This window comes from Aquarana catesbeiana, linkage group LG06 (assembly GCF_042186555.1).
Source record: "Aquarana catesbeiana isolate 2022-GZ linkage group LG06, ASM4218655v1, whole genome shotgun sequence".
Classification (NCBI taxonomy): domain Eukaryota; kingdom Metazoa; phylum Chordata; class Amphibia; order Anura; family Ranidae; genus Aquarana; species Aquarana catesbeiana.
In genome coordinates, this window is record NC_133329.1 from 320,090,707 (window position 1) to 320,110,367 (window position 19,661).

Below are 19,661 nucleotides of genomic sequence, written 5' to 3' on the forward strand. Positions count from 1 at the left end.
TGGCCATGTAAATAAAGCAGCCAGAATAGTTTAAAATAAATGCGTGGGACTCCCCCTAAAATGTATTCCAGGCTCTTAAGGTTTGTAATGAATTATAAGGGGGACCTCATGGGAATAAAGGGGTGGTATTCCCCCAAATGCTATACCAGATCCTTTGGTTTTAGTAGGGATTTTAAGGGGAACTCCACACAAAAAGAAAAGCGTAGGGTCCTCTCCAAATATCCACATCAGACCATTATCTAAATATGCAGCCTGGCCAGGAAAGAGAGGAAGGATAAATGTGTCCTCCCTGAACCATACCAGACCACCTGACATTAATATAGCAGAGGGGTACCTTGTCAGGGGGCCTCCCTGGCAAAGTGCCTTGTTTCCATGTTGATGAGGACAAGGGCCTCTTCTCCACAACTCTTTTGCTGGCAGGGGGTTTATTCAAATCTGGAAGCCCCCCTTAACAATAAGAAAGCCCCCTTTAAAAGCACACACAGTTTTTTGGCAAGTCAGCGATAAAAAAAAAAAAAAAGAACCACAATGTATATTGACCATCTATCATGTTGTCCAATGATGCAGATCCACATGTCAATCACCATGAACAACCCTACCAAAAGAAAAAAATGCCAACTGTCAATGTCATCCAATCCCGATGATTGCTCTCCCTTTAATAACAGCTCCAGCAGATGATAGCAAAGTATAAACAAAGGGGCAGGGTCTCCCAGGCGACATCATTGACCAAATGAGGTTACGCTCATATTTGATCAATAACTTCATCTGGTAGACCCCATCCATTTGTTTCTACTTAGCTTTCATCTGCCAGTGCTGCTCTGGGGGAGAACAGTTGTCAGGTTTGGATTGTGTTGGCAGTCAGCAGATTCTCTTCTTTTGGCAGGTTGCATAGTAGGATTTTTTTTTTATTAAAGGTGTACCACATGCACTAACTCTGGGGAAAATGTACTTGTAGAGTACAAAGTGAACCAAACATTTGTCTTAACTGCTTCAGCCCCAGAAGATTTTATCCCTTCCTGACCAGAGCACTTTTTACAATTTAAGTCGCTTTAACTGACTATTGCTTGGTCGTTTGATGCTGTCTCCAGCAAAATTTGGGTGCTTTTTTTCCCACAAATAGAGCTTTCTTTTGGTGGTATTTGATCACCTCTATGTTTTTTATTTTTTGCGCTATAAACAAAAAAAGAGCAACAATTTAGAAAAAAAACCTATATTTTTGACTTTTTGCTATAATAAATATCCCCCAATTTTTTTTTTCAAAAACAAATTTCTTCATCAGTTTAGGCCAATATATATTCTTCTACATATTTTTGGTTAAAAAATCGCAATAAGTGTATATTGATTGGTTTGTGCAACAGTTAAAGCGTCTGCAAACTATGGGAAAGATTTATGGCATTTTTATGGCATTATTATTATTATTTATTTTTTTATTAGTAATGGCGGTGCGATTTTTATCAGTACTGCGACATTGCAACGGACAGATCGGAGACTTTTGACACTTTTTTGTGACCATTGGAATTTATACGGCGATCAATGCTATAAAAATGCACTGATTACTGTGTAAATGTCACTGGCAGGGAAGGGGCAATCAAGGGGTTAATTGTGTGTTCCCTCACTGTGTTCTCACTGTATGGGAATAGGATTGACTACTTAGTAGGAACAAACAAGATGTCTCCTCTCCTCTGACAGCACATGGATTTGTGTACTCGTGCACGTGATCGCGCGTGCCCGGGGGTGATCATGCCCGCCGGCCACGTGCATGGGTCCCCTGTGCATGCCCTCTGGTGCCCAAAAAAGGGTAGAATGTACTCGTACGGGATTTCACCCAGGAGAGCCATTGTGCCGCAGTATATCTGTGTGACATAGTTGGCAAGTGGTTAAATACAAAATCAAAATGTTAGAGGTCTATTGTATGCTTTCATATTTTACTGATGAACATAATTCAAAAGTCAGGACAAAGAAAAAAAGGATGTGTACAGGGCCATAACCCACAGCTACTAATTAGAGTTCAATTTAATAGGTCAGTATTATAGAGATTAATTATATGACATGCTAAACTTTGTACACTATTATTTATTAGGATAAATGTGATTATGTCATTTAACTTTCATCTTTTTCTTAGAAGGCTTCAGTGAATATTTTATGGATCAATAATTTATAAGGTCTCACAGAAAACAATTACCATTACCTGTAATATGACGTTTTGTAGTGATTTTTTACCTCTGTTATCCTTTTCTAATGAGTGCAAATGAAGTGCAGCCCAGTGAGTGATGGCCCATTAATAAAGCCACCTACAGCCTTAACAACAGGAGATTGATAAAATAAGTGATAATTAGTAGATGGGTAACACAGATATGTTTCATAAGCTGTCACTCACACTGAACAGCACGTTCCACTTATGTTTTTTTATAAAACATGGGTGAAAAAGACACAAGTATGTTCATGGCTACAAGATTCCTAACTTTACCTTTATATAGAAGACAACAAACCCCATTCTCTAAACAGGGATCTCCAAACTACGGCCCTCCAGCTGTTGCAGAACCACACATCCATTGAGGCATTCTAAAACTCTGACATTCACAGACATGACTAGACAAGATGGGAATTGTAGTTCCTGAACAACTGGAGGGCCATAGTTTGGAGACCCCTGCTCTAAGAGAACGAAGGTCCAACCCCCAAAATAACATATCTAACTTATTATTACAGGGAAAAAATTAAACCAGCAAACTTTACTCATTATAGCTGAACTCCAGGCAAACTGCGGAATACAAAGATGAAATGATGACATATATGGGTGCTACCTCACCTGCCAAAGCACTTGTATTTTTCTCCTTCTAGAATAGATGAGATTGACTCAGTGCTGCCAAACAGCACAGCCGGGTTGGTGACCTGACTTTTCTCTACTGCAGTTGGAGTAAAACAGCTCAGTCACTTTCTGTCCACAGCCTGTTACAATCAATCGTGAGGCTTGGAGGCCAGTGATTATAGCAGTGGAAAGGCTCACACAGAAACCAGCAGAATAAATACACAAGAAGATTCCCCTGGCAGGAGACGTGGTGTCACGTCTAGCGTAAATAGTGAGGCACTATAGCAGGCTTCTGTGTTCTTCACCTATAGCAGACCCCTTTCCAAGGGCCTACCGGTACTCGGTTGCCCCCAGGTCTTATACATAATTCTATAGTACCTGGCTACCATGAGAGAGCAGGTGAGAAATGAGCACAGCTAACAGGTACTTGTGCTTGGCAGACAGGCAGAGTGGTCAGTAACAGTCCGGGTTCAGGGGAGGCTGAGTTCTGAGCATAGGTCTGAGGTTGTACTGTTGCTTCTCTTCCCCCCAGCTGTTATGCAGCTAAGAACAGAGATATGTGATCGCTTATAAAAAAAGGGGAAAAAAGTGTTTAGAATTTTTTTTTTTATATATCTATAAACAACTGTTTTGCCTCTCATTTCTATTTTAAACTGAATGGGTTGTTTTACAGGGTGATCGTTTACAATTACTTTAAAACAGGTATGGTCTCCTGAATGCAGCTCAGCCAAAACCAGGATGCTGGAATGAGACCAGCGGCCGTCATGGATCAGGAATGCTACACACTCATGACAAATGGGCTCATTCGAAGCCCAGGGTCTAAACACTAACCATTCTTCACCAGAGCTCCTGATGGTCACTGTCCTGAGGATCACCCCACTAGGAGATGAGCAATCTGGTATGCGGTAGAAGATGTAGCAGGTAGTGATCTAGCAGAAGCATAGTTGGGTAAACAAGCCAAAGGTCCGTAACATGTGGTTGCAGGTTAGGATCAAGTGGAAACAAAGTCAAGGATCAAAGCAAGGCTTGGTAACAAATAGTTGCAGGTTGGGATCAAGTGGAAGTGTGGTTGAGGAATACGCCAGCTGCCAGTAACAAATGGTAATGAAGATGTGGATGGCAGCATATGCATAAGGAGCAAAATATTGTCTGGTGAAGAGCACAATAATCTGGCAAACAGGAAGTGCAAAGGAGTTTACTAGAAACAAGATAGAAGGTAAGTTTGTCCAAGGGATCAGGCAGGGAGCTGTCCAACACCACAAGTGGCTCAGCAAAAAGTTACTGCCAGATGCAGCAGAGGTCCTGGGTTTCAGTTCCAAGTCCTGACAGTACTCCCCTCCTTTCAGCATGTCTTAGGGCCAGGTTTGTCAGAAAACCTTTGGTGGAATTCTCTTGGTAATTTCCTCAGGTTCCAAAGAGTTTTCTTCTAGCCCATATCCTTCCCATTGAACCAAACAATGTCATTTTTTCCTAAAGATCCTGGAAACAAGAATTTTCTCAATCACAAATTCTTCTTCACCTTGCACCTCAACAGGTGGAGGGGGAAGGAGACTTCTTCTAGAGAAAGGGTGTTCATGAAATGGCTTGTGCAAGGATACATGAAACAAGGAATGAATCTTCATACTCTCTGGAAAGGCCCCACAAACTTTTGAACCAGCTTTGCAGATGGAACATCTACCTTCAAATTTTTGACAGATAACCAAACTTTGTCACCCATATGAAAAGTAGGAAGTGATCTGCAATGTCTGTCAGCAGCCTCTTTGTAACATTACTGTTGGTAACAGCAGGAATTGGAGCTGAGATAAGGAGATCTGGAATAAAAACTGGATGATACCCAGCGTTTAAGTAAAAAGGACTTTTAGAAGCGGAGGTATGTTTAAAATTGTTATAAGCGAATTCTGCCATAGGACAATGAGTCCACCCAGTCATCCAGAAGATAACTGACAAAACATTGAAGCCACTCTTCAAGAGATTGATTGTTCCTCTCAGTCCGGTCATTAGAAAGCTTTTCCAGAGTTTCCAAGGAATTTGCACGGCTCTGTTTGACACTACATCATCAGTGATTCCATGTAATTTAATCAGTTTCACAGTTTCTTCAGCAGTGGGTACCCCCTTAACTGGTATACTGGTATGAGTCATTTTAGTGAGACGTTCAACGACTACCAAGATAGTTATCATTTCTTATGAGGAAAGCTCGACCTATCATAGATCGACCACAAAGTCCATAGAAATTTACCCCCATGGTCTTAATAGAACAAGGAGTGACTGAAGCAAAACCAAAAGAGAAGATGAGATTTTCTTATTGCAGTTTGAAATCATGAACCAACCTGAGGGCTTCAACCCAAGCAGATTCAGTTACATATAGGCGATGCCCTGGAATTCCAAAACCATTACAATTGAGGTTTATGTCCTTAGAAGGATGGTTGAGAAGTGGGTCAATATTATACCACTCTTTGAGAAGATTCAGAAATGTCTTAGAACTTGTGGCCCCTAGAAAGTTCTTTTGAGGCAGGATCGTACATTTAGAGTTGCTTACCTGAAGGGGCCCAGACAACATCCACGATAAGGCATCAGTCTTACCAACCCCTCATCAAGGTCAACACGAGATAATAAAATTTAACCTGGAAAAGAACAGCAACCAATATGCTTGTATTGAAGACAATCTTTTAGTGGAACAAATTAATTCTAGATTTTTGTGATCAGTGACAACAGTTACAGGATGATTAGCCCCGTCCAGCAGATGCCTCTCTTCAGAAAAAGCTTCCTTAATTGCCAGCAATTCCTTATTCCTAATGTCATAATTCCTTTCAGCTGAACACATTAGATGAGAGAAATAGGCACAAGAATAAAGCTGCATCTTTTCTCCTCTTCCCTGAGAAAGAATGGCTCCCATGGCAGAATCTGAAGCATTCACATACACCATAAAAGTTCAGTATCAAAATGTACAAATACTGGTGCAGAAGTTAAAAGAGTCTTTAGTTTACTAAAGGCAGCATGTGCCTCTGTTGACCACATAAAGGGTGTCCCTTTTCTAGTCTGCTGTGTAATTGGTGCTATTACCTTACCTTACTTTCTTATGAATTTTCTTTCGTTGTATTTCCTTAATGTTTCTAGGGCCAGGCCAATTCACCACTGCTTTGATCTTATTAGAAACCATGCTCACTTCTTCAAGGGAAATGACGCATCCCAAGAACTGGATCTAGGTTTTTCAAATTCACTATTGTCCAATCTTCTGTAAAGTTGACTCACCCTAAACCTAGGTTCACATTGATGCGATTTGGCATGCGATTTGACATATCAAATCGGATATCATGTCAATAGGATATCATCTAAGTACATGATAACAAACTGGTCCAACAGATCCAACAGGGCAATATTGAAGAAATGTTGAAATGCTGTAGGAGCCAAAAGGCATGACCAAGGATTCAGAATGTCCATACCTGGTTCTAAAAGCAGTTTTCCATTCATCTCCTTCATGAATGCAGACAAGGTTATATGCCCGCTGTAAAATATAGTTTGGTAAATACTTTGGCAGAGCATAGTCTTTCCAACATTTCAGGAAAAAAGGGAGTGGATAATGGTTTTTGAAAGTAAATTTATTAAAATCCCTGTAATTAATGCATAGAGGCAAAGCAGAGGCTTTCGTTTTAACAAGGAGCAGGGCTGCCCCTGCAGGAGATAATAAGTGTCTGATAAAGCCTTTCTCTAATTTTCTAATTCTCTTTAAACCATTCCCTGAGCACCTTTAATTCAGGTTCTGATAGATTAAAAATGCAACCAAAAGGAATTTCTGTGAGCAGTTTTATGGTGCAATCTTATCCTCCAGGAAATTTAGATGAGGTAATCAGTTGAAAGTTGATAGTCTCACAATGGTCGGCCTCAAATTGGAGTTCAAGAGGAACCGTTGGGTAGCAGGTCTGGAAGATAAAGGTGAACCCTTAACAGTCTCCATATCAAAAGGGGTTGGTTTATTTCTCACTTAAATATTTTTTGTTTTGGGCAAATTTGATGTAAAAAGAGTTCCCCCCCAGCCCTGGAGTACAGCAGAGCGAGGAATTTCATGGTCTGGAAATAGTAAAATGAGATACTAGAAAATGTACTTTATTTTCATCCTGAATTAATGGGGAGACAAGAGTAAATAATGGTTTTTAAAAGTAATTTTTTTCAAACCCTGTAATCAATGCATGGACGGAAGGTAGAGTTTTCCTTTTCAACACGAAGCAGGGCTGCCCCTGCAGGAGACGTTGAGTGTCTAATAAAGCCCTTGTCTAAATTCTCATCAAATCATTCCCTGGGCACCTTTAATTCAGGTTCCGACAGATTAAAAATGCAACCAAAAGGAATCTCTGGCCCTGGGAACAGTTCTATGGGCCAATCTTATGGGCCACGAGGAGGTAATTGATCTGTATTTTTTTTATCACAGAGGTCCCAAAACTCATAGTACTATGGAGGAAACTTGTCATACAACTGGGTAGTTACCATATCAACTTGTGATTCCTTGACCAATAAAGGGGTTGGTATAGTTCTCATTTGAATATAATTGGTTTTAGCGAATTCTATGTCCATAGAGTTCTCCCCAGCATCCCCCCCAGCATCGGAGTCCAGCATAGCAGTACAAGGAATTTCACGGCCCTCAGTAATTAGTTTAATAGGGATGACAGAATGGGATAGTAGAAAATTTACTTTATTTTCTTCCTCAATCAGAGGGGAGACAGGCTGAGTTATTGAATTTATTTGTTCAGGCACTATAACATCAGTCGCAGCAATGTTTTTTTTAACTTTGTTCAAATAATTAACTGTGTAATGCCCAAAGACCCCACAATATAGACATACGTTCTCTGAACATCTTCTCTCTTTCTCTTAAAAAAAGTAGAAATGGATATTTTAATGGCTTCAACCTGCATAGGTCTGGGAGTGTTAGAATCCGGAGAAGCTTTTGGGTCCTTTTGAATGAACTGACTAGCAGGGAAATCTATGCCGCCACGCGGCAAACAGTGCACCCACAGCCACCCCCCGGTCAGTTGGGTAACCCGCACCCCCCCTTCCATCGGTCAGTCAGGTCTCATCCACGCTGGTTGGTTATGAGCCTGTCACTTACCCCCTCTTCATCCTAGGCCAATTGGAACACTTCTCCTGTCTGCCAATCAGGAAACAGATCTCAGACCCGCTTCCTAATTGGCTGGGAGGAGAATCAGTGTGACAATAATGAATATTCATTCGCTATTGTCATACAACTGGGTTGGTCTTGGGGTGCAGTGCTCTGCACCCCAAGCCCACCCCTTTTTGAAGCCTATTAGAGCCTCTGGCTCTAATCATGTGCTTAAAAAAAAAACCCTGATTGGAATCCATGGGTCCGACGCCCCGCAAGTAGATTAAGGGGCCGGACGCATGGATAGGGGGGCCGCCACTGCATGCCACCCTTCCAAACATTCCCAGTCTCTCCTCTCTCCTTTCTGTAAGTCTCTAATCAATTTGGATACACAATTGGATGAAAGGCTCAAGATCATTAGGAGCCTTTATTCTGGAGAGCTCATCTTTTATTTGTTCAGAGAGCCCTTTGCGGAACTGGGATAATCAAAAACCTGATTCATTGTGGTCAAAAAAGACTTGAAATTATTCAGAATTGTGCTGTCTTATAAAAGTGATCGCAGGTATGGTTAGTGATTAAAATATTGATCAAAATAGAGGAGATTGTAAAGGAAACTTGTAAGTTATGTATATTATTGTATTCTATTTAATGGCTTCAACCTGCATCGGTCTGGGATTGTTAGAATCCGGAGAAGCTTTTGGATCCTTCTGAATGAACTGACTAGCAGGGAAACCCATGCCACCAGTGGTGGCTGGTGGTAAATTTTTTTGGGGGAGGGCAGCAAACAGTGCACCCACAGCCACCCCCCAGTCAGTTGGGTCACCCGCACCAGCACCCCTGGTCTGGTCGGTCGGGTTATCCGCACCCACCCCCAGGTCAGTTGGTTACGAGCCCGGCACCTACCCCATCTATGGCGTGGGCAGCACTTCCCTCCGGGGCGATGGGTGGTGGCTTCTGCCATGTGTCTCCTCCCTCCTCCTCCTCCTAGGCCAATTGGAATGCTTCTCCTGTCGGCCAATTGGGAAAGTGGTCTCAGACCCACTTCCTGATTGGCCGGGAGGAGTATCAGTGTGACAATAGCGAATATTCATTTGCTATTGTCACACAACTGGGTGGGCTTGGGGTGCAGTGCTCTGCGTCTCAAGCCCACCCTTTTTTGAAGCCTATTAGAGCCTCTGGCTCTAATCACATGCTTTAAAAAAAAATCATTTTTATTAGGGGTTTCGCTGCATGCTAGTGCCAATATCCAGGTCCTGACACAGCCTGTGACTGGACAATAAAGGAGCTGCAGGTTATTGAGTTTATTCTTCTGCTTTTCCCTTCTATCAGCAGGTTTTTTGATAGCCTATGAGCATGCAGTATACCTGATTAGCTCCTGGTGCTGTTCATTCCTCTCCAAGTCTGAGCCCTATATTGCAGGGGAATACTAAGCCAAATTCAAATACATACACTAGATTAATTTAAAAAAAAAAAAAGTATTTTTTTTGTAATGAATACATACTGTATCTGCATCAACTGGTGCTGTTTGATATAATGAAAGCCTACATATTTATCTCATTAGAGATTTCCTTTTACAAACTTCCAGAATTCTGTCTGAAGCATACTAAATTATTTGAAAATTCTTGATGAATGTGCTCTTTAATTGAGTGTTTACAAGCTATGATTAAATAATGGTCAAGTGTAAAGGACCTAAAAGGTTCTATCTTAAGTTAGGATAAGCTAGCAGCTCTTCAACTGTGAATTTTCTGTAAGATCCAGTTGATCAACAGTGTTTGGATTTACAATGAGTTGCACTAGGTGGACTTTTGACTTTTCATAACTATTCTTACTAAATGTAGAATCCATGGCAATTTCTAAACACAGAAAAGCAATTTCAAACATAAAAGTTAGAAGCATGATTTTGTTAATGCAGCCTGCATTTTATATTTGAAAAAGCATAACATTCTTCACATCCCCAAAAAAGATGTGCTGCATAATACTCAATATCAAAATTCAAATGGTAATGACTGAACAAAAAGGCAGGAAATATTTTCATTTATCACTTAGAACACGGCATGTCACTGGCAATTTATAAGTGTCAAGATCACACTTTTAATGTGATAAAGTAGAAATAAAACTGCCTTAGACATAATGCAATTTTTTCTTTTAGTTTATAGTATGATGGTGTCTGACGTTCTGAGGATCTGTTGCTAGGCACTAGTGTATTCCTTTATTAATATTTATCTATACGCTTGCATCATGTCATTCCATTCATTACACATTTTCCACTTCCTGCTATCTCGTCATTCAATTGGTGTTATTATGCCTAGGATTTGTCTGACTTGTCAGAATGACTATATGTTGTGGTGTTCATTTATTACAGTACTCTGCATATTTAATAAAGGTGCAATCCAGGAAGAATTAAACCATGAAATTCATACAGAGAACACAACCTACTTGCCCAGTACTTTTATCTACTGTACATATTGCTCTCGCACACCCCATTTTCTTTTGTCAATGCTCTGGTGATTTGAGAACCCCTGGTAGTAATCAGCAGAGCTGTTCCCAAGCAAGCCCACTGTAGACCCCTCTGGTCTTATGTATAAATGCCAAGAAAATTTAAATCTGCTTTGAATGCTTGCACGTGTTTGGTGAGGCAGGAAGCAGAAATAGAGAAACTGAAATCATATGTTTCTGAAAGTACGATTTCATTGATCTTGTAAGAGTCTGGATTCTGGCTACAGTGGATTACACAGAACTTTTCAGATAGTTGCAGTGTTTGTTGGATGCTATAAGTAACTCACTGGTTGTTTTTTCACGTGTTCACTGCATTTGCATTTTATTTATGTATACATAAAAAAAATTAAAGGATAAATATAGCCAAAGCTTTTTTGTCCATACATCTCCTATGGATTACTCCTATGATCCATTTCAGCTGACAGCGGGCTGAAGGCCCCTGTCAGCTGATATCACAGAGCCGGTCCAGGTTTTGAAAAGAGTCCAACCATGTGGTCAGTGTCCACCCATAAGCCTGGATCGTCACCTGGCTTAGCCTCTCAGCGATCCACTAAGAGCTTGAGCTGGCCCCTCCTGCCCCCTTCCCAGCCCAGCGCTCCAGGGGGCGCTGGAGGAGAGAGCAGAGAGCCTCTACCTGACAGTCACGGCTCTCTGCTCAGAGCGGAGGGGGAGAACTGAGCAATCAGCAGTGTTAGATTGCTCAGTTCTCACTAAAGAGGCGGGTGGGGGACAGATGCAGCATCAGATCGATGCTGTATCCACCTAAATGAGTATAAATGTTTCTTCTGCCTCACAAAAGAAGTCCCATTGGATGAAACGTACGTCAGGCTAGGCACGGAGCAGCAGTGACGTCCGAACACTCGTGGAGAGTGCTGGAGAAACAAATGTTTCCATTTTGAGCCTAATTTTATCATTTTTGTTGCGCAATGAGTTTATCTTCCTCTTTCATATGATGAATGTGTGACCGGACTCTGAAGTTTCCTTGACTGATGATAACTGTGGGGGTATACATCTACGTAATCCAATTAAGCAGGCTGGGTAGTGGATGCGGTTGAGCCCATTGTGAGGGGTGAAAGCTCACTAATGCGCATATAGACCCTGGAGGGTCTAAAAATCTGGTAAGCAGATACACTTACCCTTTTTATCCTGTGGGGAGCACTGGGTGTCTTCACAAATCAAGCAATGGATCAGCACATGTTTTGAGTTCACTTTATGGATGTGGAATGTGGACACTTGGACTATTAACAATTTTTCTTTTTTTCATTTTTTCACATTTTCATCTTTATTGCGTTTATTAGATGTTTTTTTGCACTTTAATCATTAAGGGCATGGTCTGACAGCGCTACATGCTTTTTATTTTAAATTGTTTTTTTTAAACCCTGAACTTCTCTTTCAAATGTAAGTACTGTATAAGTAGTTGGCATCTTTGCATATTTGCTTCCTTTAATTTGCACAGAAGCACAGCAAAAATAATAGGTGCTCTAAACCAATCAGGTCTGTATGGTGCCTAGGTTTGACCAAGGCTTTTTATTTAATCATATACAGTTCAGGGACCTGGCTAGACTGTCTGATAGGGGTTAACATCACAGCACTGGCTACAATTTTTGGCCTGGAAAAGAGTTCACATACATATATTTCAGTTATATTGATCTATGTGCCTGGAGTCCAGCTTTAAATATGGTTTCAACTCTGTATGGAAATCAGATGATACAAAAATATAAAAGAAAAGATAATTATATTTTTATTTTATTATCAGGCCCAAAGCTTGGATTTGGTCATTCTTGATTCTTTCTCCATTAAACTGCTGAACCTCATACTGCTGTTCCTCCTGTCCTCTGTGGGTCTTGCTGCAAGGCCTCCTGCTAGAATATTGTCTTTTGTTTATACTGTGTCCAGCTGAACCCTGAACTGGCAGATTCCTCCCCTGCACACTATGCGGTCTCTTTATGCTCTCCAGGCTCCACTCCCAGTGTGTGCACACTTGCTTTTTTTAAACACCCATAAGGGCTGTGTACATGGGAGGGCATTGCCAAAGGAACTTATCCTAATTGTTTCACATTTAAAGGGACAAACAAGGCCACGTTATGCTAGTTATAGCATTTAGATTGTTGTTGCTAGAGATGATTCCTGGTGATCTGCGTAAGCTCCAAATTGCCCCATGGGACAATCAAAAGCACCAAAAATGCACTTATTTTACAACAAATTACATTTACTTACATGTAGGATCAACTCCATTTGCTCAAGAAAGCCGCCGACATTGTGGTGGTGAAGATTCCAGCATATAGGAAAGCTGGAATCCTCACCACCCCCACATGAGCAGTTTCCTTTAGCCATTCTTTGGACGTTATTTGTTGTAATAAAAGTGCCTTTTCTACTGCTAATTGGCCACACAGGATTAGTAACTATTGCTATTATTGAGGACTACGGGGACTTTGTTATAGTCTGTATATTATATTTATATCCTTTACTAGTCGGTGTACTTTTTTGCCATGAATCCTTTTTTTATTTTTTATTATAATGATACAAAGACATAAGCCACAAGAATCATTTCTTCAAACATTACATCAATAACAATAACAGCAGTATAATGATCCAGCCAGTCTGTGGGTTGGCAACTTCCCCAAGAATGGCTCAAGCTTCTAAGCAAGAACATTAGTGCAACATAGCAAACAATACACCTAGGGCAGTGAGTTACAATAGCATAATGCATCATAGATTGGATCTAAAGTAGTAAACAATGAGTGATCCTTGAGAACTTAGAATATACATTTTAGTTGTAACAGGGCTTTATGCTTTAGGTCCTGAAGAAGGAGGTGGAAACAGGGGTGAAAGGTGATGTAAAATTAGGAGACTGGAATGTTCCTGTTGTCTCCAGCCATAACGCCCACTGCTCATGACATTTAGAAACTCTGAGATGGGCTTTAGCATTCCAATTCCAGTGAGAGATGGTTGTTGAAAATTTTAATATCTTGTAGATGAGGTGGTTGTGCGGTTTTCCATGGCCTTGCAGTAGCTAGTCTGGCAGCAATGAGGGTATGAGTTGTGAATTATGTATATGATGAGGTAAGACACGGATGCCTACTCCTAGGAGAACCATATACAATGTGAGTCATCAATGTATGAGTTACTGAAAAGTGTAGACCACCTCCCAGAACCTGGTGATAATAGGGCAGGAACACTATATACGGGGTAGAGTTCTGGGGTGATCACAATTGCAGCAGCATTTCAACAGTTTACTTTTTTGTCTAGTGGCTTAGATAAGTCCTATTACTTCTGTGGGTTATTTGCACTTTTCTTTGTTCGGTTTTTGGTGCTAGTTTTCTGCCTTCCACACACTCACATACCTCTTTGCACATACGTTACACGCAAACACACACACAAGTTCACTTAAGTATCTTCAACATTGTAACTTACAATCTACTCTGACGCAGTAACCTTAATGTTCAATTTAATGCTTTGTGGTTTGGTTGCTTTGGAAATAATGGATTGGAATAGTTTTTAGTGTTTTATCATCACAGAACAACCTATTTTTAATATTTCCCAGGCAGCAATGGAATTTATTAGCCTATAAATAGCCTTCTTTCAGCATGGGCTCTGTGGAGAGAAATCGGTTTTGTTGTGTAACACGGGTATTGCCATGTGGATGTCTTTTAAGTTCACAATTTTTGTGTTGAAGGAAAGTGTTAAAAGTAATATCACTATAAATGTGACAAATCTTTTTTTTTTTTTTTTCTGTTAGCACCCCCTACCCCTTAAAGGATAACTTCACCTTTAAAACATTTAAAACAATGTGCATGCATTATTTTTTTTTAGGAGCCTGTAAAGCATTGCAACTCGGGGGCAATCCCTGGCTCCTGCAGACTCTTTGGGGGCTATTTACTAAAAGTGAAAAGTGCAACATCTACTGCAGCTCTGTATAGAAACCAATCAGTGTCCAGGTTTTATTGCCAAAGCTTAATTGAACAAGCTGAAGTTAGAAGCTGATTGGCTACCATGCACAATTGCACTAGATTTTGCACTCTCCAGTTTTAGAAAATCAACCCCTCTGTGTAGCTGTTACTGAATGACAGGAAGATCAATGAACTACCAGAGCTCTCATCGGTACCCTAGTAGTTCATTGGGAACTATGAGCTGTCAGCTACAAAGTATTACAGTACTTGTAGTTTATTCATTCACAGAACTCTGTGAATGAATGATGCAGGCGCCCGCACCACCATGAATTGTGAAAGCGTGTGTGAGGAGGAGATCCAGGCCCGCTATCATGGGGGAAGGGATCAGGGGGAGAGGAGGAAGATGCTGAACATGTTACATGATACACCCTAACATGTTGACAAAGGTGAACTTATCCTTTAAAGGAAGTTTGTGAGTTCCAGGTGGCTCGTTTGGCTGGTATTTCACCCCAGGGCAGAATCCTTCCTTCTTTGTGGGGTGAAGAAAACTGAGCACCAGTCACTTGAGGACAGTTTAAAAATGTTTGTTAAGGGACCAATAAAGGCAGGGAGAGAGGAATTAGGGCACACCCCAAAAGACCAACGTTGCAGACTTTGTATCACTAATCACAGTAAATACAAAAATAGGTATTTTAAGCAAGATGAGTGCTTCCTGTAAAATTTGAATTGTAGAGCAGCTTCAAATCAGCACACTTACTTATTGGATGAGCCACCAGAACTTCCTGCAATGTCCACTGGCAGTAGCTTATATCCAGCTATCCAGTGCACTCTTCAGCTCAGCAGTGAAGTTTCACGCCTGGTGCTTCCAGTTAGGTAATCACCTTCTGGTTCTACCAATTATGAATATACCCCTCAGCAGGAATCCTCAGGCCTCAGGCTTGGGCCCCTCTCTCTCTCTAAGGTCTTGTTCACACTGTCATTGAAAGCAGGTGTTTGAGGGGCATTTTTAACACTCTTCAAACGCATATGCAGTTGATAATATGGACAGCGCAATCATAAACATTTATAACTAAGATCATTGGATCTTCCTACATCATTGCTAGGGACACTTCCCAACAGCAGACTGAAGCAAGCCATACCACTGAGCTTAGAAAAAACCTGAAAACAGCTGAAATACCCATGCGCTGGCCGACTAAAGCATAGTTAGCATTAACTTCAGATCAGGGACCCTTGGGGAAGGATGCCTACTTTTTTTAAAGATGCAATTCCAGGAGTTGCAAGAACAGTTATTATATTTAAAATAGATTGCTACTAGTAAGATCACACCTTTCATTCAGGTAAACCAGTCAGATCAGTAAAGACTGATTTCCGAGTGGTCTACATGCTACATGAAACAACATACTGAACCTGCTGTTGTCATGCTTGCTTTGTTGTATAAGGTGCCAGGTCCTTTGACACAGAAAGTAAATGTAGCCCTGGTATAAAATGTAAAACTATTTTAACCTAAGCTGAACAAATTACAACCATGAAGCATCACAGCAAAACTTAGTCATTAAGTGATAAAGATTGTTGGTGTGCACATTTAAACACACACATGGACCATTATGTACTAATCATGGCTTCACGTGACCTAATGCACTAATTTCCTTCACTCATTTTACACCCACTAACAAAGAAATGTTTTGTTAGTACAGAACCTGCTTTGAAATTACAGGAAATAATAATTCCTTTTTATCTATCTTGATTCTCATGGAACAGATCCTATTGTGCAAACACATGGTGTGTTTTTCTCTTTGGCTTTGGCTTCCGTACTGCTTATTTATTTTATGGTTAAATACTGTTTGACCTTACTGTCAGTAATAAATAATTAATTTTGTACAATATAGTAAAATGTGAACAGTAGTAAATCCTGGTTCTGTTTTCATTTATATTTCTCAACAATATTAACTAGACCTACATTGCAAAAATACAGCCCTATCACTTCACAGAGAGTTACAAATTATCTGGTAATAACGTATATTTTATGAGGAACCTCTTATAAAATGAATATGAAGGTCCTTTCAGAAGATCAGTATGGTACATTTTTAGTGAGCATGCCATTGCAGTATTTTTAATTCTTATTGTTGTACTTACTGTAATAATGTTAATGGCCTACACGTTTATCATATTAAAGGTTTCCTTTAACCCCTTCCCATGGAGAGAAAAAGTTAATAAGCATCATCCCTTTGAGAGCTAGCAGCCAACACTTTGTGTAGCTGCTGACTCTCAAACCCAGCTGTCATTAACAGCAGAAGTTCGCAGCTAACAAATGGGAAACAATCAGAGTGGCTCCCATCATTTGATCCATATGGCAACTATGACATAGTGATCACATGTAGGCTGGAGGCTTTATTGACAAAAAAAGCCCTAGCCTGAAGAAGGGAATATACATCTGTTTAATGCTGTAATTGTCAGATGCAATTTAAACATTAAAAAAATCTTTTTGCAAATTTGTCAGCCTATAGGAGAGAAGAATGTTTTTTTTTTTATAAAACAGTGCAACAAGTAAAAACCTTATAAGTCCTAAAAATAAAAAAACATAATTTAAAAAGCTAATTAGTAAAAGAGGTATTGTAAACCAAAGAGAGAAAAGTTAAAACTTGCATAATAATAATGTAAGAATAGAGTAAGAAAACAAGGAAAATAAGAGGGAGAAAGAAAAAGAGTATAGATGTCACAATGTCAAACCTAGGATCCACAATCAAACTGAAAGAGTAAAGTTGCATACCGTACAATATACCCTAGTATTATACACTAGTATTATCACATGTATGTGTGAAGGCATTAACAGATTCCCGACCGCCTCACATCATACTGCGTCAGAATGGCTCTCCTGGGCGAAATCCCATATGGGTACGTCCTTCCCACCAGAGGGCACGTGCGCACCGGCGGAGGCACGCGCACATGCCCGCTACGTGGCAGGGTACCCGATGCACGCGGTGGTGATTTCCTGCCGGCCACACATGATCGCGTGCACGCATGCCAACATGGAGATTTGTGTGTGTAAACACACAAATCCTTGTGCTGTCAGAGGAGAGGAGACATGTTGTTTGTTCCTAGTAAGTAGGAACAGCGATATGTCTCCTCTCCTACTCAGTCCTATCCCCATACAGTTAGAACACACTGAGGGAACACACAGTTAACCCCTTGATCGCCCCCTAGTGTTAACCCCTTCCCTGCCAGTGACATTTACACAGTAATCAGTGTATTTTTATAGCACTGATCGCTGTATAAATGCCAATGGTCCCAAAAATGTGTCAAAAGTGTCCGATCTGTCCGTCGCAATGTCGTAATACTGCGAAAAATTGAAGATCACTGCCATTACTAGTAAAAAAAATAATAATAAAAAGGCCATAAATCTTTCCCATAGTTTGTAGATGCTATAACTTTTGCGCAAACCAATCAATATACGCTTATTGCGATTTTTTTTTTTTTTTACCAGAAATATGTAGAAGAATATATATCAGCCTAAACTCATGAAGAAATTTGTTTTTATTAAAAAAAATTTGGGGATATTTATTATAGCAGAAAGTTAAAAATATTGTTTTTTTTTTTTAAATTGTCGCTCTTTTTTTGTTTATAGCGCAAAAAATAAATGCAGAGGTGATCGAGTACCACCAAAAGAAAGCTCTATTTGTGGGAAAAGAAGAACGTTTAGGTACAGCATTGCATGACCGTGCAATTGTCAGTTAAAGCGACGCAGTGTCAAATTGTAAAAAGTGCTCTGGTTAGGAAGGGAGTAAAATCTTCCATGGCTGAAGTGGTTAAGAGATTTGCATAGGCTATATTGCTTTTTTGTTTTTGCTCATGAGACATTTTTATGGTACATAAGTTTGTGGTGTTTAAAACTGTGATATTTGTCTTTAAATTCTGACAATGTAGCCTGGAAGCAAGCCAAAAGCTATTTTTACCCAACTACATGCATAACGGCAGGGAAGCAATGTACAGCATTGCCTTTTTCATCAGACTGATTTGTTTTGGTGAGAATATGATATAACTGTGATGCCAGGGGCACTGGGAGGTCTCATGGTTGATGTGGTGTAACATCTTCTCTTTCAGATAGATTTTAATATATTTTCTTTAATTTCTCAATATGAAAACGAAAAAGTTTTTTTTTTTTTCATGGTAGATAAACCGTGAAATACTGTATTAATACTATGCATGTTTATTTTTTATAAGCAGATGAAGTTTTTTTTTTGTTCCTTACCTCTTGTTAAAAAAAGCAATAAAACAAGCTGAAATGTATAGTATATACACATAAGAGAATGTGTTAGAGCCTCTCTCCTTCTCCCCATCTCCATGTAAGGTTTTACTTATATATTTACTTATTTTAAAAAATTGTATAAATTAATATATTATTATATATTCATATAAATATATTATTATCATAAATATATAATATAGTATATAATAAATTTTTATAAAGGTAAAAAAAACATAATAACCCATGATTGTTAATGAAAATGTTATTTAAATTGACCCAAAACTTTCAGTTCAATCAATTACTTTCAGACACAATTTACAATCAGAAAACCAAAAGGCCTGTTTCTACATTTTTTCACACAAAATTCTAATTCTATTCTTGCAAAAATGTGTGAATCTTCGGTGAAAGTTGTGGGAATCTTGTGTGAAAACATTTATGAATGGACCCTTAAGTGTAAACTAGTTAAAAATGCTGCAGTCTAAAATTAAAGCTGAATTCCATGAATTCAGACACTTTTCAGACACTTTGTATAAGTTAGGTCCAAGGAAGTGCATGCCACCTCCTGGACTTATCTCTATTATTTATATCTGACAGGTTTATGGCTCTCCTGGAGCAGACACTGAACATATGCGGGGCTGTGAGGGAGAAGAGAAGCACATAGAGCAGTTATGGCTGCCCCTCCTCTCTACTGCCTATTCACAGAAGCCTTTGTATTTTGTGAATGTGTTCACATTATACAAGGGCTCTGTGATTGGGCAGGAGATGGGGAGGGGTGGGCATAGCAGCTCCAGTGACAAAAGAGCTGAATTCCTGTCGTTCAGCTTTATTGAGTCATTGAACCACAAATTAATGTATTTGTTGGTGAATATTGAATGGTCTTCTTACACATTTTGGAAACCATAGTGAAGAGCTATCAGCTGTAACTCCATATGCAGTCCTCCTAGTCACAGTGGTTAAGCAGGGGATTTAGGTGGTGTAAGCCACAGCAGAAGCTGCGTTGTAGGGAGGTGATGTGAGGCTAAGTGGTTAGCACTTCTGCTTGGCAGCACTAGGGTAGTTGTTTTGAATCCCAACCATGGCACAACCTGCCTGAGATTTACATGTTCTCCCTGTGCCTGCATGGGTTTCCTCCAGGCA

The 19,661-nt window shown here is 39.9% G+C and overlaps 1 protein-coding gene across 3 annotated transcripts in view; it reads left to right on the forward strand.

The window, feature by feature from the left end:
- Nucleotides 1-19,661, forward strand: part of PDE1A (phosphodiesterase 1A) — a 490,470-nt gene that overhangs the window by 243,085 nt on the left and 227,724 nt on the right. Inside the window, exon 2 of one of the 3 annotated variants that reach the window (XM_073633738.1) lies at nucleotides 17,904-17,978. The exons of the other annotated variants lie outside the window; for them this stretch is intronic. Coding sequence (XP_073489839.1) covers nucleotides 17,904-17,978 — 75 coding nt within the window. The remainder of the gene's footprint in view (nucleotides 1-17,903; nucleotides 17,979-19,661) is intronic. 3 annotated transcript variants of the gene reach the window in all.